The following is an 18712-nucleotide window of genomic DNA, read 5'->3' on the forward strand; positions in this document are numbered from 1 at the left end:
TGGGGGCTTGGAGGAAGGGGTAGAGGCGGAGCAACCGCGGGATCTCAGTAAGTCGGCTCCCATGGCTGTGTATGTAACTATTGCTACCTTTAGCCACCCGTAAGTGGATACATCCCCATAGATGCCCATAAGTAGGAGAAGTGTGGGGCATCTAGGCTAGACAAATGAAGTTATGGCTCAGGGTGATAAACGAAGACTCTGAGTGAGCCGGAACCCACAGTAATTTGCCCCTTTATCAGCATTTTCCAGCTGCTGTAGAATTTCCACTGAGGATAAATTGCTGAACGAGAGCTCCCGCGGGGAGGGGGTGGGCGGAAGCAGACACAAAGGCTTGGAGATTGGGGGCGCCGTCACAATCAATCGTGTTAATAATCGGGCCACCAGGAAGTGCAAACAGCTGAGCTGCCAAACCTCCCATGGGTCAGAAGCAGCTGCCAAGCGTGGCGAAGGCAAAGGCAAGGAAGACTGGGGAGTCGCCCGGGGTGTCCTATCAGGGAATGAAGCATTCCAGCTCCCCACTCAGAAAAGGGCCGGGGAAAGAATTGCTCCAAGCCACTGTCCGTTGGTGTTGCTGATTGGTTCAAACCGACTGGGTGTAAGATTGGAAGCTCTGTGGGGCAGGGACTATTTTATTGTTCTGCGGTTGTCCAGTGCCTAGCCCTGTGGGGTCCTGGTCTGCGACTTCAATGCATATAACAGTAATGAAAATAATGAATAACTCCCCGATATCCAGTCCTGCAGCGCCCCTTTCTCCTCCCCACAGGATCTGAGTAACTCCCCCTGAACCCCATGGAGTCACTCTGGATTTACACCAGTGTCACTGAGTAGCAGCGACTTGAACTGCTTTGGGGGAAAAAAATCCTCTCTCCACCCCCGCTTTGCTACTGCAGAGTTGAATAAACAGCCAGACCTTTTAAATCTCGGAGCTGAATATCAGCTTAGCGATTGTATTCAGAAAAAGCTAACAGATAAGCTCAGGAAATTGCCCGCAGCTGGTTGACACTGGGAACTGAAGGAGGTGATAGACAAGCCAGGTGCTGTGGGCAAATGTGATTCATTGTATCTAGCCCCATCCAGGGGGCAGCAGTGTGCCCGAGTGGTGGGCGTACTAGACTGGGTCTCAAGAGACCTGGGTTCTATTCCTCCTGCTGGGTGATCTTGGACAAGTCACGGCCCCTCTCTGTGCCTCAGTTTCCCCATCTGCAAAATGGGGCTAATGATCCGGCCCTCCTTTGTAAAGTGCTTTGAGATCTACAGTTGAGAAGAGCTAGTTTATTATTATGCATCTAGTTTTCTCATCTAGTCCCATACACATCTATCTAGCTAATTTTCCTTCCTATGCACTGAACCAGATTATGTCCTAGGGATTTTTGGGAGTAGCAGCCCGGAATACCTGGAGGTTCAGGTCTCCCCCCCACACCCCTAAATCCTCTAAGCTGTATAAAGCTCCATTCCCTTGTGGGTGGATGTCAGCCGTCAAAGATGGACATGGGGGACTTACTAGAAATGGCCCCAGTACCGCATTTCAGACTGTCCAACGTTGAGAAGTGGTGAGTAGAGAGCTGGGGTTGTGGTTCAGGTCCACATCGAGAACTAACCCCACATTGGAGGGCATCAAGACTGGGATTTTCAAGGTACCCTAAAAAAGTTAGGCTCCCAAATCCCTTGAATATCAATGGGATTTCAGTGCCTAACTCCCTTAGGGTATGCCTACACTGCAGTTGGAGGTGTGATTGCAGCATATATAGACATACCTGAGCTAACTTTAATCTAGCTAGTGCACGAAGCTGTAGCAGCCCAGACTTCAGTGTGGATGAGTATGTACACACGGGCCCAGATTGCACTGAACCCCATGCAGCCGTGGCTCCACTGGTCCCTGAGCTAGCTGGAGTCAGGTTCATTTGGGTTCATCTGCGTATGTTGCAATCACTCTTGCGACTGCAGTGTGGACATTTTTGGAAACCCAGCTCATGTGTTTATGGTCCCTTTTGGATTAATGCCAGACATCCTCATTCGGCCCAGACCTCTGCCCTTTGTGCCTTGCCTGGGAGTGGCACTGAGCCTAGGTTGACACTGGAATAACCGATAACGAGATCTGCTCCAACTGGATTAAAGGATTTGTTCCTTCCTGGGAGATTGGGTTGGCTGAAAATGATGACCTTTGCCCTGGTGTCACCGAAGCGAAAGGTACCAGGGGGTCCTGACTCCCATTCTCCTGCTTTAATGACTACACCACATTCCCCTGCCCGAGCTGGGAAGTGAAGCCAGGAGCCCTGGCTCATAAATCAGCTGCTCTAACCAGTCCAGCACACCCCACTCTTAAAGCTTGGCTTAGAACCCAGGAGTGGGTTTCCCGTTAGCTGCTTTAACCACTGCACCGTGCTGCCCCCTCAAAACTGGGTGTAGAACCCACATTTCCTTGCGCCCAGTTACATGCTTTAACCACCTTCCCTTCTCAAAGCTGGGAATGAAAGCCTGGAGTCCTGATGGCCAGTCCGCTGGTCTAACCACGGCACCACACTCTTCTTCCCATTCTGGGAACAGAACCCAGGAGTCCAGAGGCCCAGTCAGTGACTCTGACCCTTGCCCTGTATTCCCCTCCCCAGGCAGGGAATAGAACTCAGGAATCCTGATACTTAGGCCCCTGTTCTTGCCACTAAAGCACTGGCTACTGATCAGTGTGTTTGAATAAAACCAGCAATATCCCAGGGCCACATGTGTGCGGCCAGCTGTTGGGGGATTATTGTCACGCTCACCTACCTCGCCACCCTCCTGCCATCACCCCTTTGCCGCCATGTTTTCTGTCTCTTTCCGCTCCGGCGGATGCTTCTGGCACCCGACGCTGTTCACCTGCAACAAAGGTGTTGGTTGTTCCCGACCGACATCCTGCTACAGGTGGCTAATGACGGTGATTGATTGCAATGCGGGGGAGGAGGTGCTGGCATCCCAGCCTTTGACGTCTGGCTCTCAATCCAGGAGCTTTTATTTTGCAATTCTTCTGCGCTGAGCGCTCAACAGACGCTGGGAAATGTTGACAAAGGAGGACGTTGCCCAGAGTCTGGCAGCCTCCATTAATCGCGTTGGGGGCCGCAGTTGTTTACCTGTATCTGACTGGGCTCTAGCGGCTTTCCCAGGGCTCCCCAAGCAGCTGGGCACGTTCCTCAAGGCTGGAGACGGCTGCATTCGTCTTCGATCGCAGCTGCTTTAAGCAACTGTCAGCACTGGCCTCTGAATGGAACCTGTTCTTTCTTGGAGGCCACGTTCTTTAGCTCATGACTTGAGGACATGTAGCTACGAAGGCCAGTGATTTCAAAAGGGGCGTCTGATGTGGGGTGTCTCAGTGTGAGATGCCATGGATGGCAGAGTGTTCGCCATGCCAGCTGAAGTCAGTGGCAGCCTGGGGTGTGCACAAAGTGGGGGGAAGCAGTGGCACCCCCAATAATCGTCAGGGGCACAGAACTCCTCCGGCCCTGGGAGTGGGGGGCAAAGGGAGAGAGTGAGCTCCTGCCAGGGCAGTGTGTGTGTGGGGATGGATGAGGGAAGAGCGAACTCCGACCAGGCCTGAGGGGTTGGGGGAGAGGTCCTGCCTCTGAAAGTAAGCCCTGGGTGACTCAAGTTGGGCACCCAAAATCCTGATCCATGTGGTCCCTTTTCTAACTGTAAGGCCTAGGTGTGTGTGAGATCATGCCACTTCTTACGGGTCATTGTGATCCTTCTGTCACTGGCTCCCGTGCTCAGTGTGGTCTAGTGGTTCCTTTGCTGGCTTAGGTGACCTGGGTTCTACTCCCATCTCTGCCACAGCCTTGCTGGGATACTGTGGGCCAGTCTCTGTGCCTATGCTTCTTTCCCAAAACCGTGTCCTCCATGTTGTGAGTCAAGCCCTCCCTTCTTGCTGCTCGGGTTTCTCCCTAAAGCTGACTGGTGTATTTGTCTCTTTCCTTTAGGTGCCGTGGCTCCATGCTATATATGCCGTGCTGGGTGCAATTGTCTTTACTATGGTAAGTGGCGCCGAATCCCAAGGAATGGGAGATTGAACTTGGCCAAATCAATCAATCAATCGGGTAGCAAATCGCCTGTCCCTTGCAAGGCAAGACGAGCATGGGGAAGGAGGTGGGGTGTTTGTACTGAAGGAGGTGGTGGGCTTTGTACTGCAGAGCAGCGGGGACGTGTTTCGGACTTTCCCTTCAGGAGACCTTCATGTCCAAAGGTGGATGACAAATAACAATCCATGGGATCATCTGGGCCTAGTCCCTAGTGTGCCTGTGTCTTTCCCACCACATCAGGGCAGCGTCTGGCCTGGCTGGTGGCCCTGGTTTAAGGCCAGTCATGGCATGGAATAGCGAAGGGAGTGAGGTTCATCAGCACAGCTGGGAGAGTAGCTCAGGATGGAGGGGCCTTGGCAAAGCGGTGTGTGTCTCTGGGGGTGAAGCGGTCAGGACTGGGGCAGGGAGGCAGCGAGAGGGAAACCTGCTGGTGACGGAGCAGGCTGGGAGGAACTCTGCAGAGCTCCAAGAAGCAGAGACCTTCAGTGTTGCCCAACAGGGGCAAGAGAATGATTTGTTTGGATATTGATAGGGAGTGAGAGCTACAGCTAGACCTTCGTTACCTTGAAAGGGGATTGAACTTCTAAATGTCCTGGCTGGAGGGTGACCCAGACCGAGATGGGCCACTGTGGGGCCAAGGAAGCCCAGTCACAAGGGGGCGCTGGAGGGAAGGGCCCCCTGCAATCCTGCATCCTGCCCCAAGGTGGGGCCCTTGACAAGGGGCACTAGCAGAGCTGTGGGTGTGGGCAGCCCGAGACTAGAGTAGCAGAGTGTGACATGGGGGCAGGATGGACATCACTTGGCAGAGCCATGTGTAGAATTTAGGACTGAGATAGCAGGCGGAGAGGGGTGCTTCATTGCAGCCCGGGAGGGGTGGGCGTGGTGCCAGAGCTGTGGGTCCCATGCAGAACTCCCTGCCCCACTCCCGAGGCCCCTACCCTTTTGGGTCAAAAATACTTGCTTTATTACACCAAAAACAAACGCTGGGCCCATACACGAGGGAGCTTCCAGGCAGCTTATCGAGCAAGTGTTTCTCCAGAGCATACATTAGCAGAACCACGTTTGCCGTTCGGAAAGCAGGAAGCACCCACTGAAGGTGCCACCCCAAATGGGGGGTCAGGAGGACAGCTGCCTTGGGGCGAGGCCGTGCCATCTGGGCCTGCAGGGAAATACAACAGCAGTTGAGCAATTCTTTTAATAGCTAATAAAGTCAGTTATGAAGAACTCAGATGTTTTACGATCGCCCTGTAAAATGTGCCCAGGGTTAAATGGAATATAACTGGCTCGTAAACATATACAATCAGATCCTCAGCTGCTGAAGCCGATGGACCGAGCCTCTAGGGCCAATTATTATTTCTGTCACAGAAGCCCTTAGGAGACCCAGACCCCATTGCGCTGGGCATTGCATCTTCACACACGCTGCCCCAAAGAGCATAGTGCAACCAGGAAAGGCGCAGGGACGCGGCGAAAGTTGATAGACGAGACAGATGTAAGGTGGTAGGGGGAATTGGAGGCTCAGAGACCAGCCCAAGGTCACACAGATTAGCAGCAGAGCCATTCAGGTCCCCGATTCCCCACCTCCTAGACCGGGCCCCCTCTCTGCGCCGTTTGGCAAAGTCACCCAGTCACCGTGCGGGGAGGGGAAGGGTATAATTCTTTATAGCTGTAGCGTGACTGTGCCTGGAATGTTGCGCTGGGTTTGGGACAGCACGTTACCAGTCGGGTATTGCTCAAGTGGGAGGAAATGCAGAGAACAGCAACAGAAACAATCCCGGGGCTGGGGGAAGGGACTCGCAAGGAAGAATCAGGCGCCTTGGCCAAGTGGCAGCCAAGACGGGGCTGCGGGGGTGAGACAATGGAAGTCCCTGAAGGTAGTTAGCACCAAGGAATCGCTGGGGGTGGGGTGTAACTGGGAGGAATGGAATGAAACTAAGAAAGGAGGTAGCGTCAGCATAAGTTGCTTGAGCATGAGACCTGTCCTGCTGCGGAGTTGTCACCCCAGGGGACATGGCCAAAGCTCCGTGGGTTAGAACCTGCAAACTGGACAAGACAGAGCCCTCGGTTGTACGCGATGTGGCTCGGGGCCAGGTCACTGTGGTGAGAGAGGGCAGCCCTGCTGGGCGCAAAGGCAAAGGCACTGGCCCGATGGCATGTGAGTTGCCCTGGGGTTATCAGAGAAGTCCGTGGCAGAGGTGGAGTGGAGCCAGGCAAAAGTTTAGTAATAACCTGAAACTCATAGAAACAGTTGCTTAAGGATTGCAAAGCTTAGGAGGTCATGAGTTTCAGTCGCGAGCCTGCAGGGTCCCTGGTTCTAGGCCCCCCTCACCCTTGTCCCCCTGGAACACAGTGACCCTGATGCTTTCAGTCACTCCAGTCCCCTTCATCTGCATGTCACCTCATCTGTTGTTGGTACCAGACTCTAGCAAGGTGGGTGCGTGCCAGGGTGGCACTCAGGCAAAGAGGTTTAGCTGACCAGTGCCTGGCTGCTGTTTAGCCTGGAAATTAAGATTGGGTTCTCAACTCTCTCCTGGAGAGAGCCCTCCCTCCTTATCCTCAGCTGGAATTGAATTGTGCAGCGCTATGGGCAGGGCTGGAGTGAAACCAGTTTGGGTCACTGTTGTGACCTGCTTCCATGAGCCATACTGGGAGCTGCATCCTTAACAAAACAGCGCATAATTCCTCCTGCATCTTCGACCACCTTGGGAATAATCCAATGCACTGTGGGATAATGGGGTGGTAGCCTGGCCAAATCTCCTTTTGGAGTGTAGCAATATCTATCCACCCCCCTACACAAGTCACCCAGCAGGCCAGTGGGAGAGTAAGGACTGGAACCCAAGTCTCCTGAGTTCCCATTCACTGCTTTGCCCGCTGGGCCACGCTGCCTCTCCATGATAAAGTTTTGAAGTGTTGTCATGGGGTGGTAAACAGCAGCTGAGTTCCACCCAAGAACCAGCTGCATTTTAATAGTGGGTATAATTAAGCAATTCTCGTAGCTGTTGATTGGGCTCCTTGGGGGTAAAAAGGTCCTGTGGCAAGCATGCGATGTCTTTGTGGGTCTGTTTTCCCTCTCTCTCCCCTCAGTTCCTGGCATTTGACACGCAGCTGCTGATGGGGAACCGCCGGTACTCACTGAGCCCAGAGGAATACATCTTCGGAGCCCTCAATATCTACCTGGACATCGTCTACATCTTCTCCTTCTTCCTCCAGCTCTTTGGCTCCAGCCGGGAGTAAGTGCAGTGAGAAAGCGTCTGTCCTCGCCCGGCGAAACAGAAAAATGTTAAAAAAAACAAAACAAAAAGAGGGGCAAATTATAGCCAGCCTTTCTGGTCCCTTTGCCAGCTCCATTCCATCTACTGAGCAACCCCCCTGGTTCCTTCTGCAGCCTGTACATATGCTGTTAACCCTTTGTGACCCAGAAAGCAAACTGGAGTGGAAATGCTATGCTTCCTCCCACCCCCTGAAATCAAACCAGAGCAGGGTCGGTAGTGCCGGCAGGGCAGAAGTCTGGGCTCTCCCATTTGCAAAGGTTCCCCTTCTGGCTTCGGCACATTATTGCATGTAGGCACGGTATGCTGTGTGCTGCTGAGATGCAGAGCCTGGCTGTGAAAGGGGAAAAGATGGGGGCTGGGAATTTGTTGGGGTCCTGGTAAGAGAACCAGCAGCTGAACAAAAGAAGGGAGTAGGTTAGGGTTCCAGGATTGCAAAGGTATCCACCTTCCCACCTCCGTGCGCAATCTGAGTCATGTCATTCCAGTAGAGACGCAGCCCAGAAGTGAATGGCGCCTCTTGGCAGTCCCGCTAGCAGTCATCCACCTGCTGCGAGAAGAGCGGCTCTCCATCAGGGGCAGCCCCCTAAGAGACATCCCCAGCACCCTCCAGGCGTTCCTGTGTCTCCTTTCTACCAGACCACAAAACTGAGAACCCCCTTTCCTCCCATAATGCCTCCCAGGCCAGGCTGATCACTGATGTGGGACTCACCTACCCAGCCAGCTGCCTCAGGGGATGAGTAGATTGGAGCTGTCTAAGGGATGGGCCCCAGGCGGGATTGCAAACAGGTGTCAAGGGGTCATGATACCAGCTTGCCCTTTCTATATCACTAAATGGGGAGGGAGGGTAGGTCCCAGTTAGATCCTGGCTAGATGGGAGCCAGGTCCTGGGGTCCTAGGATGGAAAAGGTGAAGCACCAACCTATGCAAAGCCAGGAATCCTGTGTCCCTGGGGAAGATGGCGAGATTGGACGAAGACCCTAGGGACTCATGGACTCATTAGTGTCCTACAATAATGGCTTCGAACTCTAGATGCTCCATCGTACAGTGCATCCGGGGTCACCACCAGCACGAATGCAGTTGTATTGCTTGGTGAGCATGCACAGCTTGGAAGGGCAGAGAGGTGTCTGCCTCACACCCTGGTGGTACTGCACGGATGCCCCCATGCAAGCTCCCCAGACTGCAGATTGGACAGCAGGTGCTGGAGAGGTCTTCTTTCTAACCACTGGAGAGCATCACATCCACCAGCAGGGTTGGGTGGCATTAATGCTCTTGAACAAGATTCCCTGACCCCCTCCCTCCTCCATCGCGGCAGGGCAGCAGAAGGTTCCTTATCCTGAGGCGACTTCTGAGATGCTGAAACTATGGAGCTTGTAAACACTGACGTTACGTGAGTCACCCAAGAATGGGATGCCAGCTGCAGGCCCCCTAAAGCTGGATCTCCATGCAATTGCCAGGCCGGCTACGTGTGAGCTGGCACAAAGCATGACGAGCTAGATGTTTCTCACACTACCCTTTGCTGGTGAGCAGATGTTTCAGCACCTCTCCTGAGAAGGCACTTAGTACTCAAGGAACAATAGCTGACGTGCGGCCTGTCGCTAAGGAGAGAGAGTCTGATGAGTTCTGCAGGGACAGAACTAAATGAAGTTGGACCAAATACTAATATCCCCGTTTAAAAAAGTCCATTCTACCAGTGTGAATAACGTGGCAGAGAAGCTGATCTAGGGTTATCCTGCCCCATTGTTGCACGTTCAAGGGAACCCAATGCAGTTTTGAAGAAGGAAACTGAGGGATACACCCAGGAGTACCCAGGAAATACCCACATCATTTAGTGAGGGCTACCGAGGTGGCATTCCAAGAAACCACTTGGAATAGAGTGCCAGGTCTTAGCATGATTGTGCCAGGTTGTAGGACCCTGAGGACAAAAAGAGCTGTCCTGCTGACTCATCCTGGCAGCTAGATCAGGTGGATCCTATTAGCCTCAACCCAGGATATAAAAGGGATTTTTGAGTGTCTCCCTGAGACAGAGAAAGCACTAAGGTCAGGAACAGAGGTGGTCCTTCAGGGAGCAGTTGCAGAAACAGCAAAACTCATGCGCAAGCTCCGGTGAGATGTTTCTATTTGTTGTTATGGACCTTAAAGGTAGAGGGGACACTAGGAAAAATGGTAAGTTTGGACTTGAGCCTGGATGTATGAGGAGAAAAGGGGGAATGCCCATGCTGCTGACACAGAGTGGCACCCTGAGAAATGCCCACTATCTGGATGGATCACTGAGGATGACCCAAGAACCACCCAGGTGGGGCTCTCTCTCACAGAACTAACTGAAATGCCAGGTAGTGAAAGCAGCCCCTTTGCTATTCAGCTATCCAGGCCCTCATTTTCAGCTCCCCTGCCCTCCAAGCTGGGCCCTTTGGACAACCCTGAGTGCACCAGTATCTTTCCATCTTTGCCCTGTTAATATCCCCCATTTGGAAATCAACTGGCTAATTAACGGTAGGGCCCCAGGCTGAGATAAGATAAGAGGCATTTAATGCTTATTTAAAAGGCGATCTTTCCCCCGATAGGGCCCTTTATCTGAAATCTCCCTGGGAAGACCAGGGCATGTGCGTCAGCAGGTTGCTTCTAGCCATTCCAACCCGCTGGAGGGGGAACCTGTGCCAAGATCTCCATACTGTACATTCCTTCTCTGCTGCTGTCCTGCTTCCCAGGCGTGCACACGCCTTCCACACGTGCCTCGGCCCCACGCTGGGCGAAGCAGAGGAAAGTTACTGTGCACGGGGTTGTAGGAAGTAAATCTCGTGTTCCTTTACTGCGCCTCTGCTGATCCCTCATGTTCAGAGATAATCCTGCTCTTCCCACACCCCTGTCCCTCCCGGTTCCTTATTGCCTGATCCAAGGACATCACTTTTGTACACATTCAGGACACAGCGCGGGCACTCTACCAGGGGGATGGGCGTCTGTGGAAGGCTCCATCTGCAGGGACTTAGAGATGCGGCAAGTGCAGCCCCTCTGAACTTCACAGCGACAATGGGGGAGAGTTGATGGTGTCGTTCTGGATTTACAGCAGTGGGGACAGAGCACAGGATTTGGCCCCTCTGGGTTGTATGTCAACATGTCAGTTGGAGATGTGATTGCAGCTCGGGTAGGCATACCTCTGCTGGCTTGAATCTAGCTAGCGGGGTTAAAAATAGCAGTGAAGCCCCGGCAGGGTGGACCCCAGCACGGGCTAGCGGTGTGAGTACGTACCCTGGCTTCCAGGTGGGCTTGAACAGCCCGTACTGCTGTTTTTAGGTGTGCTTGGTGGTTGAGAGCAGGCCTGCCTGCCACCATTACAGTATAGACTCCGGCCGGGTCAGCATCCTGAGAGATCTGCTGGCAGAAAGTGGCAGCTGTTTACTCAAGTTATACTTCTTGGTAATAATAATTAGCACTTACCGTCTTCAGAGCTGTTTACAGACATATAGGCCAAAATCATCAGCAGTGGCCAGTGAGTTTTATTATTATTATTTTGTGTTGCCGTAGCCCCTGGAGCTCACAGATCAGGACCCCATTGCTAATGGAAGGTTAAAATGCTAAGAGTTTGATTCCCTTACATTCTGGGGAGATCAAAAGAGCAGAAGAGATAAAGTGCTGGCTGCAGAAGCTTTCCAAGCCGGGACCCAGTTCACCATGGCCCTGCAATATGACTCTTCATTTACACCAGTGCAAAGAGGGCACGAAATGCAGGTGTAAATGATGACACATGGTGCAGGTTTAGCAGAGAAGCAGGCCTGATTGCTACCAGGTGAAAGGAGAGAGCTGGGTTCATACTGGTCCCAGCACAATTTGCTTCTTAACATATTCGCCCTGCCTGTCTCCTTGAGAATGAGTTCTTACAAAAGACAACCCCTAATCCACAGATTCCTTTATTTATGAAATCCCTACGGCCTGCAAAGGAAGCTGCAAATAGGCTGTTATATATTGTAGCAAATCCATGATCACATTGGCTCTTCCTAGATGTTGCTGCACTGCACGCAGTGGCCATTTAGAACTTCACAGTGACAGTAGGGATAGACCATGGATCTTTCTAGTCCAAAAGCCCAACCCACTGGGTGAAAGGAGAATCTCCATTAGATGCTGGCAGTATAGGGCCTATGACACACATATGAATTATGTTTCTATCTTGTAGAGTGTGGTGGTGCACGTATATATTAGCTGGGTCAGTGCAATATCTTGCACAGGATGCTGCAACCCTTAAAACAATACAGAGAGGAGGGTGGAGGAAAGGAAATAAGTGCCCTGACAAAGAAAATTATTGAGCACTTGGAAACAGGGGACAGATGGTTTGAGGGATGCGATTACAGGGGAGAAATTGTCTGGATATCCCCCTCACCCCCTAGTTGAACCCTCTCTGCAAGGATCTTAGCAGAAACTGAAAACACAGTTTACCTCATTACTTACCCCCAGACAGCTACTGCAGAGAAGGGCAAATGCTTCCCTCTGCACCTAGGCCAGGGCTGATTTTTTGAGGCATTAGCAGCCTCCTGAGTTGCAGTCTTCCAGCCTGAGAAGGACCCGGATGTGGACAGTCACACACTTTAGGAAAAGTCCAAATCCAGGTCCAAACTTTGCAGCTGCCTCCCGTCTCTACAATGGGTTGAATCAGAACCCTGAATCCAAATGCCTCCTGGACTTTGGGAGAAATTTGGATCTGGCTCCTGGTCCAAACTTTGCCCCCTCTCTCTACAAGCGGCTTGATCCAGATGCCAGGTATACTTTGGGAGAAGCCCCGATCTGGATCCCAACGTGGCCACTTGGCCCAATCTCTTCTGCAGTGTGGAGTGATTCACCTTTCACCACCAAGGCCTGACTTGCTGCTACTGCAGTGGAAAACACCTGCATGGCACCTGCTCGTCTCTCTCCAGGGGAAAACAATTAAACCAGAATAGCTTGCTGCCCCTTTGTGTTTCTTGGTGGAATTGCAGGGGCTCCCATCCTTGCATGTCCCATCTGTTCCGGTTGCTGCTGTCACTGATGCTATTTAGCCTCCTCTGTGGGTTTCAGCCGATCCAGCTCTCCAAGCCAGGGCCTGATCCTGTTCCCCGTTGACGCCAGCAGCAAAAGTCCCTGGCGCTTAGATACAACAGGGATGAGGAACACGTTAGCACCGAGAGGGACGAAGTCTCTGTTGGTTTCAGTGACGCAGGATAGGGGCCCTAAGGGAGACATATCAGAGGGCAAGGGCTGGGTTTTCCCTAGGGGGGCTTGGGTGATGCGGGATTGTTTTGTCTCCATCCATACAGCTCTCCTTGCTCTGCACTTGTTTTCGAGCCTCGAAATCCCAGCTCCACCTGTGACCAGTGCACTCCTCGCTCCCTCCTTCCATTCCTTTGATTTCGTTGTAAATAAAATTTTGTATTTTCTCTGGACATTGCTAATAAATTGTTGCAAAACTGGGAAGATCCTTGTTTTTCTTTCTGGTGGAGGTGAGGGTGGAGGCAGAATAATGTACAGCAGGCTTTGTAGATTAGTTGCTTTTTTTTTTTTTTAAAGGCCAGAAAGAACCTTTAGATCAGATTCTAAGGTCGTATGGGACCACTGTGATCATCTAGTCTGACCTCCTGTATAAAACAGGCCAGACGATTTCATCTGCTTACTCCGGGATTGAGCTGAGTAACTTGTGTTTGACTAAAGCATCTCTTTCCAGAAAGGCATCCAGGCTTGATTCAAAAACTTCAAGAGATGGAGAATCCACCACGGCTGTTGGTGGCTTTTGCCCAATAATCACCCTCAGTGTTAAAACAAAGAGGGCCTTATTTCTCATTTGAATTTGTCTGGCTTTAACTTCCAGCCTTTGGTTTCTGTTCTGCCTTTCTCTTCTAGATTAAAGAGCTCTTTAGCAGATGATATTTTTCTCCTCCTGAAGCGCAGGCGCCAGATTCCTCCAGGCCCTGCCCCTTCCCCCACGCCCCCACCCGCCCCACCTCTTCCCGCCCAGTTCCGCCCCCTCCTCCCAAGCCTGCCCCATGCCCACTCCTCCCCATCACTCCCAGAGCCTCCTGCATGCCGCAAAACAGCTGATCGCGGGAGGCGGTAGGCGCTGGGAGAGAGAGGGGGAGGCGCTGATCGGCAGGGCGGCAGGCGGGCAGGAGGTGCAGGCGGGAGGGGGGAGCTGGCTGCCAGTGGGTGCCAAGCACCCACAAATTTTTTTCTGTGGGTGCTCCAGTGCTGGGGTCAGGGCCTATGCCCTGAAGGTATGTATGCACTAACCAAGTCGCCTCTTCTTTTGGATAAACTAATTGAGCTCATATATACATAAAATTTTATTCTCATAGCAAAATGACTAAGAATTATTATTTTATCAACTACAATTGGTTAATAACATAGTAAAAGCATCCTGTTAGATTGGTTAATAGTTAAATCACGCAGTGTTTTAATTTCCTGTGCTGCAAGGAGCTGCAGGAGACATTAAACAGCCACTTGCGGCTCACAAGCCTCAGTCTAAGTTCACAGGTGTAGGGGGGGGTGTGTGTGTGTGTATGTGTGTATATATATTGCAGTTATTAAATGTGAAACCTATCATGGGACAGAATTCCTAGAAAGGTAACTGACCTGGGTCATTGCCATATAAACATCATTCTATCCATTACCATATATGAGAGGGATAATTAGGAACTCTCAGTGCTGAAGCCTGTTATGATCCTCAACAGAGTAAATTGCTGATGACTCAGGCCGCTTTCGACACACACGGCTTCTAACTTCTTGCTAAGTTAGCTCAGTTTCACCCTTGTTGTGCCAAACGCAATGTATAAGAGCCGATGATTCGCAGTGAGGGAAGGTGCGTGCCTGGGCTCAAAGGAACTGCCATCTGGGATTGAAGCAGTGGTAGGATCCTTTGTCCGACAGAGGCCAGTATCAGCTGCTTCAGAGGCAGGTGCAAGAAATCCTAATGTGAGTTAAAGGGGTACCCTGTTTACTGGATTCCCTCCTCAGTTAGAGGTTGGCTTACACCCTCAAGCATGAGGGCTTATATCACTGTGCACTGAGGGGTGTACTACCTCGAGAAGGCATGGTATGGAGCAGACAGCCAAGAGAGCTGGGGTGCAGTCAAGGAGCCCCCGGCTCTGGGCTATATAAACTGGGAAAGGAACCTGAGCAAGGGAGGAGGGAGTAGGAGCCATGCTGGTTGCTATAGGGTGCCACCCCCCACCCCGCCCAGGTCACTAGCCTGACCTGGGCCCTCGTGACTTTGTTCAGAGTAGAAGTTTGGTTGCTCCAACTCAAGGCTCTGTGGTAAGGACCATGTCATCTGGGTTCAGGAGCTCCTCCCCGGCGTGATGCCGAAGGGAAAGGTAGAAACCTGCCCGTTCAGTTTGTTAAACATAAAGGTACGGCTACACTGTAATTAGACGCCCGTGGCTGGCCCGTGCCAGCTGACTTGGGCTCGTGGGGCTTGGGTGGAAGAGCTTTTTCATTGAGGGGTAAAGGTTTGGGCTGTAGGACCTTGCGAGGTGGAATTGTCCCAGAACTCAGGCTTGCAGCTAGAATGTCTACACTGCAAATAAACAGCTCCTTACCACAAGCCCTGTGAGCCTGTCAGCTGGCACAGACCAGCCACATGGTTTTAATTGCAATGTAGACATACCCGGATCGGCGGGCAGCGATTGATCCAGCTGGGATAAATCTAGCCTAGACGTGATAAATCGACCCCCGAGAGGTGCAGGCGGTGTCGACGGGGGAGCAACCGCAGTGGACACACCACGGTGAAAACACCACGGTAAGTCGATCTAAGTATGTCAACTTCAGCTACATTATTCACATAGCTGAAGTTGCATAACTTAGATCGATTTTTTTTTTTTCCCCCCACCCCACCCCTCCTCCCCCCTAGACCAGGGCTAAGAGAACTAGGAACTTTGCTAGCTGGGGGTTGGTTGACAGGCCTTCTTAAAGGGGACATGGGTTTTTTTGTTAATTTGTTTTTTGCCTCCCCTTTCTCAGATTCTGTATACCCTTCTCCATTTTTATTTACGCCTATTCAGTATAACAGCGGATGGTCTCATTTGCCACAGAATTCTCCAAACCTTTTCGAATCTTGCTGTGCTTTAGTTCACAATATCTTAGGCCAGTGGTTCTCAACCAGGGATACATGTATCCCTAGGGGTACACAGAGATCTTCCAGGGGGTACATCAATGCATCTAGATATTTGCCTAGTTTTACAACGGGCGACACAAAATGCACTGGTGAAATCAGTGCAAACTACAATTTCATACAGTGACTTGTTTATACTTCTCTCTATACTATACACTGAAATGGAAGGAAATGGATTAGAATATGAATATTGGAATATTTTCTAATTGGATGGCAAAAATAAGAACGTCAGCAACTGTTCAGTATTTGTGCGCTGTGACACTTTTGTATTTTTATGTTGTTTTTAAGTGAGGTGAAAGTTGGGGGTACACAAGACAAATCAGACTCCAGAAAGGGGGACAGGAGTCTGGAAAGGTTGAGCGCCACTGGCTTAGGCCAATGAGTTCCAGTGGCGAATTGAAAAGAATTCCTTAAAGGCACAGAGCACTCTTCATCTCAGAGGATCCAAACCCCCAAGGCACTTTCCCCAACCTCTGAAATGCAGCTGCCTCTGGGGGTGGAAGGTAGTAGCCGTCTAAATAGCACAGCAATGCGTGACAGAAAATGAGAACAATATGGAATCCAGCTGAAACTAAAGGAGAAAAGGCATGTAAAAGCAGGATGGAATGACCAGCATTGCCATTGGCTAAGGAGAAATAATACCAACATGCAAATAGCGATAATTCATTGATTAACTGAACCAGTCCTTGGGAATAGGCCCTGAGAAGAAAGGCAGATCCTGGGGGATTTGAGAGAAGCTGAGTGAGTTGAGAAGGGGAACATTCCATTCAAATAACTGGATGCCACCTGTTAAATCTGGATTTATTGTGGTTAATACAACAGGAGCATCGACGAGCCCTAACCAGGTTTGATTCCCCCCTGTTTGTCACTTGCCCCACCCCCATGCTGAGACTGCATGGGCTTTACCACTCCAATCTGTGATGCTAGTGTGCTTAACATTCCCGTAACATGTAGATTTAAGCATGCATTATACTCAGGGGTTAGTTCTTGTATGGGAAGTGAGTGATCCTCTACTCAAGCTCCGGGAAGGTTTTCTTTGCTGCCACATGGCCTGATCCAATACCTCCTGTAGCCACTGTGGTCCAGATCCTCAAAGCAGGTATTTAGATTCCTAACTGTGGCTGCTTTCAGTGAGAATTAGGCACCTAAATGGTCATTGGATCAGGTTTATAGGGACCTGAAACCCTTGTATGGTGTGGCCACACTTTGTGATTTCCCCTAACCCTCTTCCCCTATGTGATGGGGCATCTGCTCACACTGGCCCATAAGGGGTTAATAGAGCCATAGGGAGCGTGCACAGGAGGCAGCCAATTAGAGACGGGCTGCGAGGAGCAACCAATCAGGGCCAGGCAGGCCCATATAAGAAGGGCTGCAGGGCAGAGCAGCTTCAGTTGCTCCCTGGAGCTTGAGGAGGGATGACTGGCTGCTTTGCAGGAGGAGGAAAGATGGCACCTTGGACAGACCAGTGCTGGGCAGGATCGGGGAGTGAGAGTGAACTCCTGGCTGGCTGCTAAGACTGGCATAGAAAGGCTCGGAGTTAAGAGCAGAGAAGGTGCTAAGGCTGCGGGGAAGTGGCCCAGGGAAGTAGACTGTGGGGTTGGAGGGAACACAGCGCATGGCTGCCATCTACAGGGTCCCTGGGCTGGGACCCGGAGCAGTGGGTTGGCCTGGGTCCCCTCCCCCTACCACTGAGGAAGCGGCTGGCCTCTCAGACTGCAACACTGTCCCCCGGAAGCAGACGCCACGGTCCTTGGAGCGACACAGGTCCAGAAGCAGAAGTGACGGCGGGCGAGACACCACCGGGAGCCGACGTACCAACCTGTGGAGCTGGTCCGTAAGATGACCAGCAGGAGGCGCTAGCATGGTGAGTCACACCCGAACTCCCACTTCCAATGGAAGTGGGATGTGGAAAAATGAGCCACATTGGCTTTCCCTGCTGCTGACCCACAAATGTCAGGGGCTTTAGCTATGTGCTATATATATAACTTAGCAGGGCCTGGTATCTGGTTACTACAATCCTCTAAATATTCTATGTTCTAATATATTATATACTTGTAGGAATTCCTAGAAAAGCAACTGACCTGGGTCATTGCCATGTAAACATCATTCTGTCCATTAACATTTATCTAGGAGGGAAACGCTCTGTGGTGAATCATGTTCTGATCCTCAACAAGAAAAGCCTTTTCTTTTCGTGGATACAGACTAACATGGCTGCTACTCTGAAACCTGATCCCCCAACCGAATCAATTGCTGATGACTCGGGCTGCTTTTGACACTTGGCCTCTTGAGTGGCAGCGTTTAATTAGCTCAGTTTCACCCTTGTTATACAACCATTAGCTATAACAGCAGGTAATTCTCAGAAAGGGAGGGTGGGTGACCTGGCTCCTGGGAACTGCCGTCTGGGATCAAAGCAGTGATAGGATCCTATGTCTGACAGTAGCCAGTAGCAGCTGCTTCAGAGGAAGTTGCAAGAAACACTAACCTGAGTTAAGGTGTCTTCGGGGGTGGAGTCTTCCTAACCCCCTCAGTTAGAGGTTGGTTTATGCCCTGAAGCATGAGGGCTTATATCACCATGTGATGGGGTGTACTTTACCTCTAAAAGGTACAGTCTGGAACAATGTTCCCTCTAACTTTTGACAGGCCATGTGTGCAAAAAATTTCTTCTGTGCAAATTGTTGTGCTTCTGTGCAAATTTTTGTGTACGTGGTGTTTCGCCATGTGCACGGGGTTTAGGATCTGGGTGCGCGCGCACACGTGCACAGCTTAGAGGGAACAGTGGTCTGGAGCGGATAGCCCAGACAGCCGGACCGCAATCAAGGAGCCCCTCGCTCTGCCCTGGGGACTGGGCTATATAAACAGGAAGAAGGAAGTTGAGCAAGGGAGGAGGGACTTGGAGCCATGCTGGCTGCTATAGGGTGCAACCCCCCAGATCGCTAACCTGACCTCGGCCCTCATGCCTTTGTTGTTCAGAGCAGAAGTTTGGTTGCTCTGACTCAAGGCTCTGCGGTAAGAGCTGTATGATATGGGCTTAGCGGCTCCGCCCCGACCTGATGCCAAAGGAAAAAAGAGAGCCTGTCTGTGCACTTCATTTAATAATAAGGGCTGAATGTGCACTGAAAACGTACAGTGACATCAATAATGCAAAAAACCCATGCCCCTTTAGAGACATAGCTATGCCGGTGTAGACAGCGCTTGGTCGATGGAAAGAATTCTTCCGTTGAACTAACTATCCTCTCTTGGGGAGGGTGGATTAACTACAGTGACAGGAGAACCCC

General features: G+C 51.4%; 1 protein-coding gene across 1 annotated transcript in view; it reads left to right on the plus strand.

Moving 5' to 3' along the window:
- The window catches only part of FAIM2 (Fas apoptotic inhibitory molecule 2), a 35557-nt gene extending 22815 nt beyond the window's left edge, over positions 1–12742 (plus strand). Inside the window, exons 11-12 of the mRNA XM_074935778.1 lie at positions 3945–3998; positions 7125–12742. Coding sequence (XP_074791879.1) covers positions 3945–3998; positions 7125–7274 — 204 coding nt within the window. The 3' untranslated portion in view covers positions 7275–12742. The remainder of the gene's footprint in view (positions 1–3944; positions 3999–7124) is intronic.
- The last annotated feature ends 5970 nt before the right edge of the window (positions 12743–18712 follow it).

The sequence above is a fragment of the Natator depressus genome, chromosome 20 (genome assembly GCF_965152275.1).
Source record: "Natator depressus isolate rNatDep1 chromosome 20, rNatDep2.hap1, whole genome shotgun sequence".
Classification (NCBI taxonomy): Eukaryota; Metazoa; Chordata; order Testudines; family Cheloniidae; genus Natator; species Natator depressus.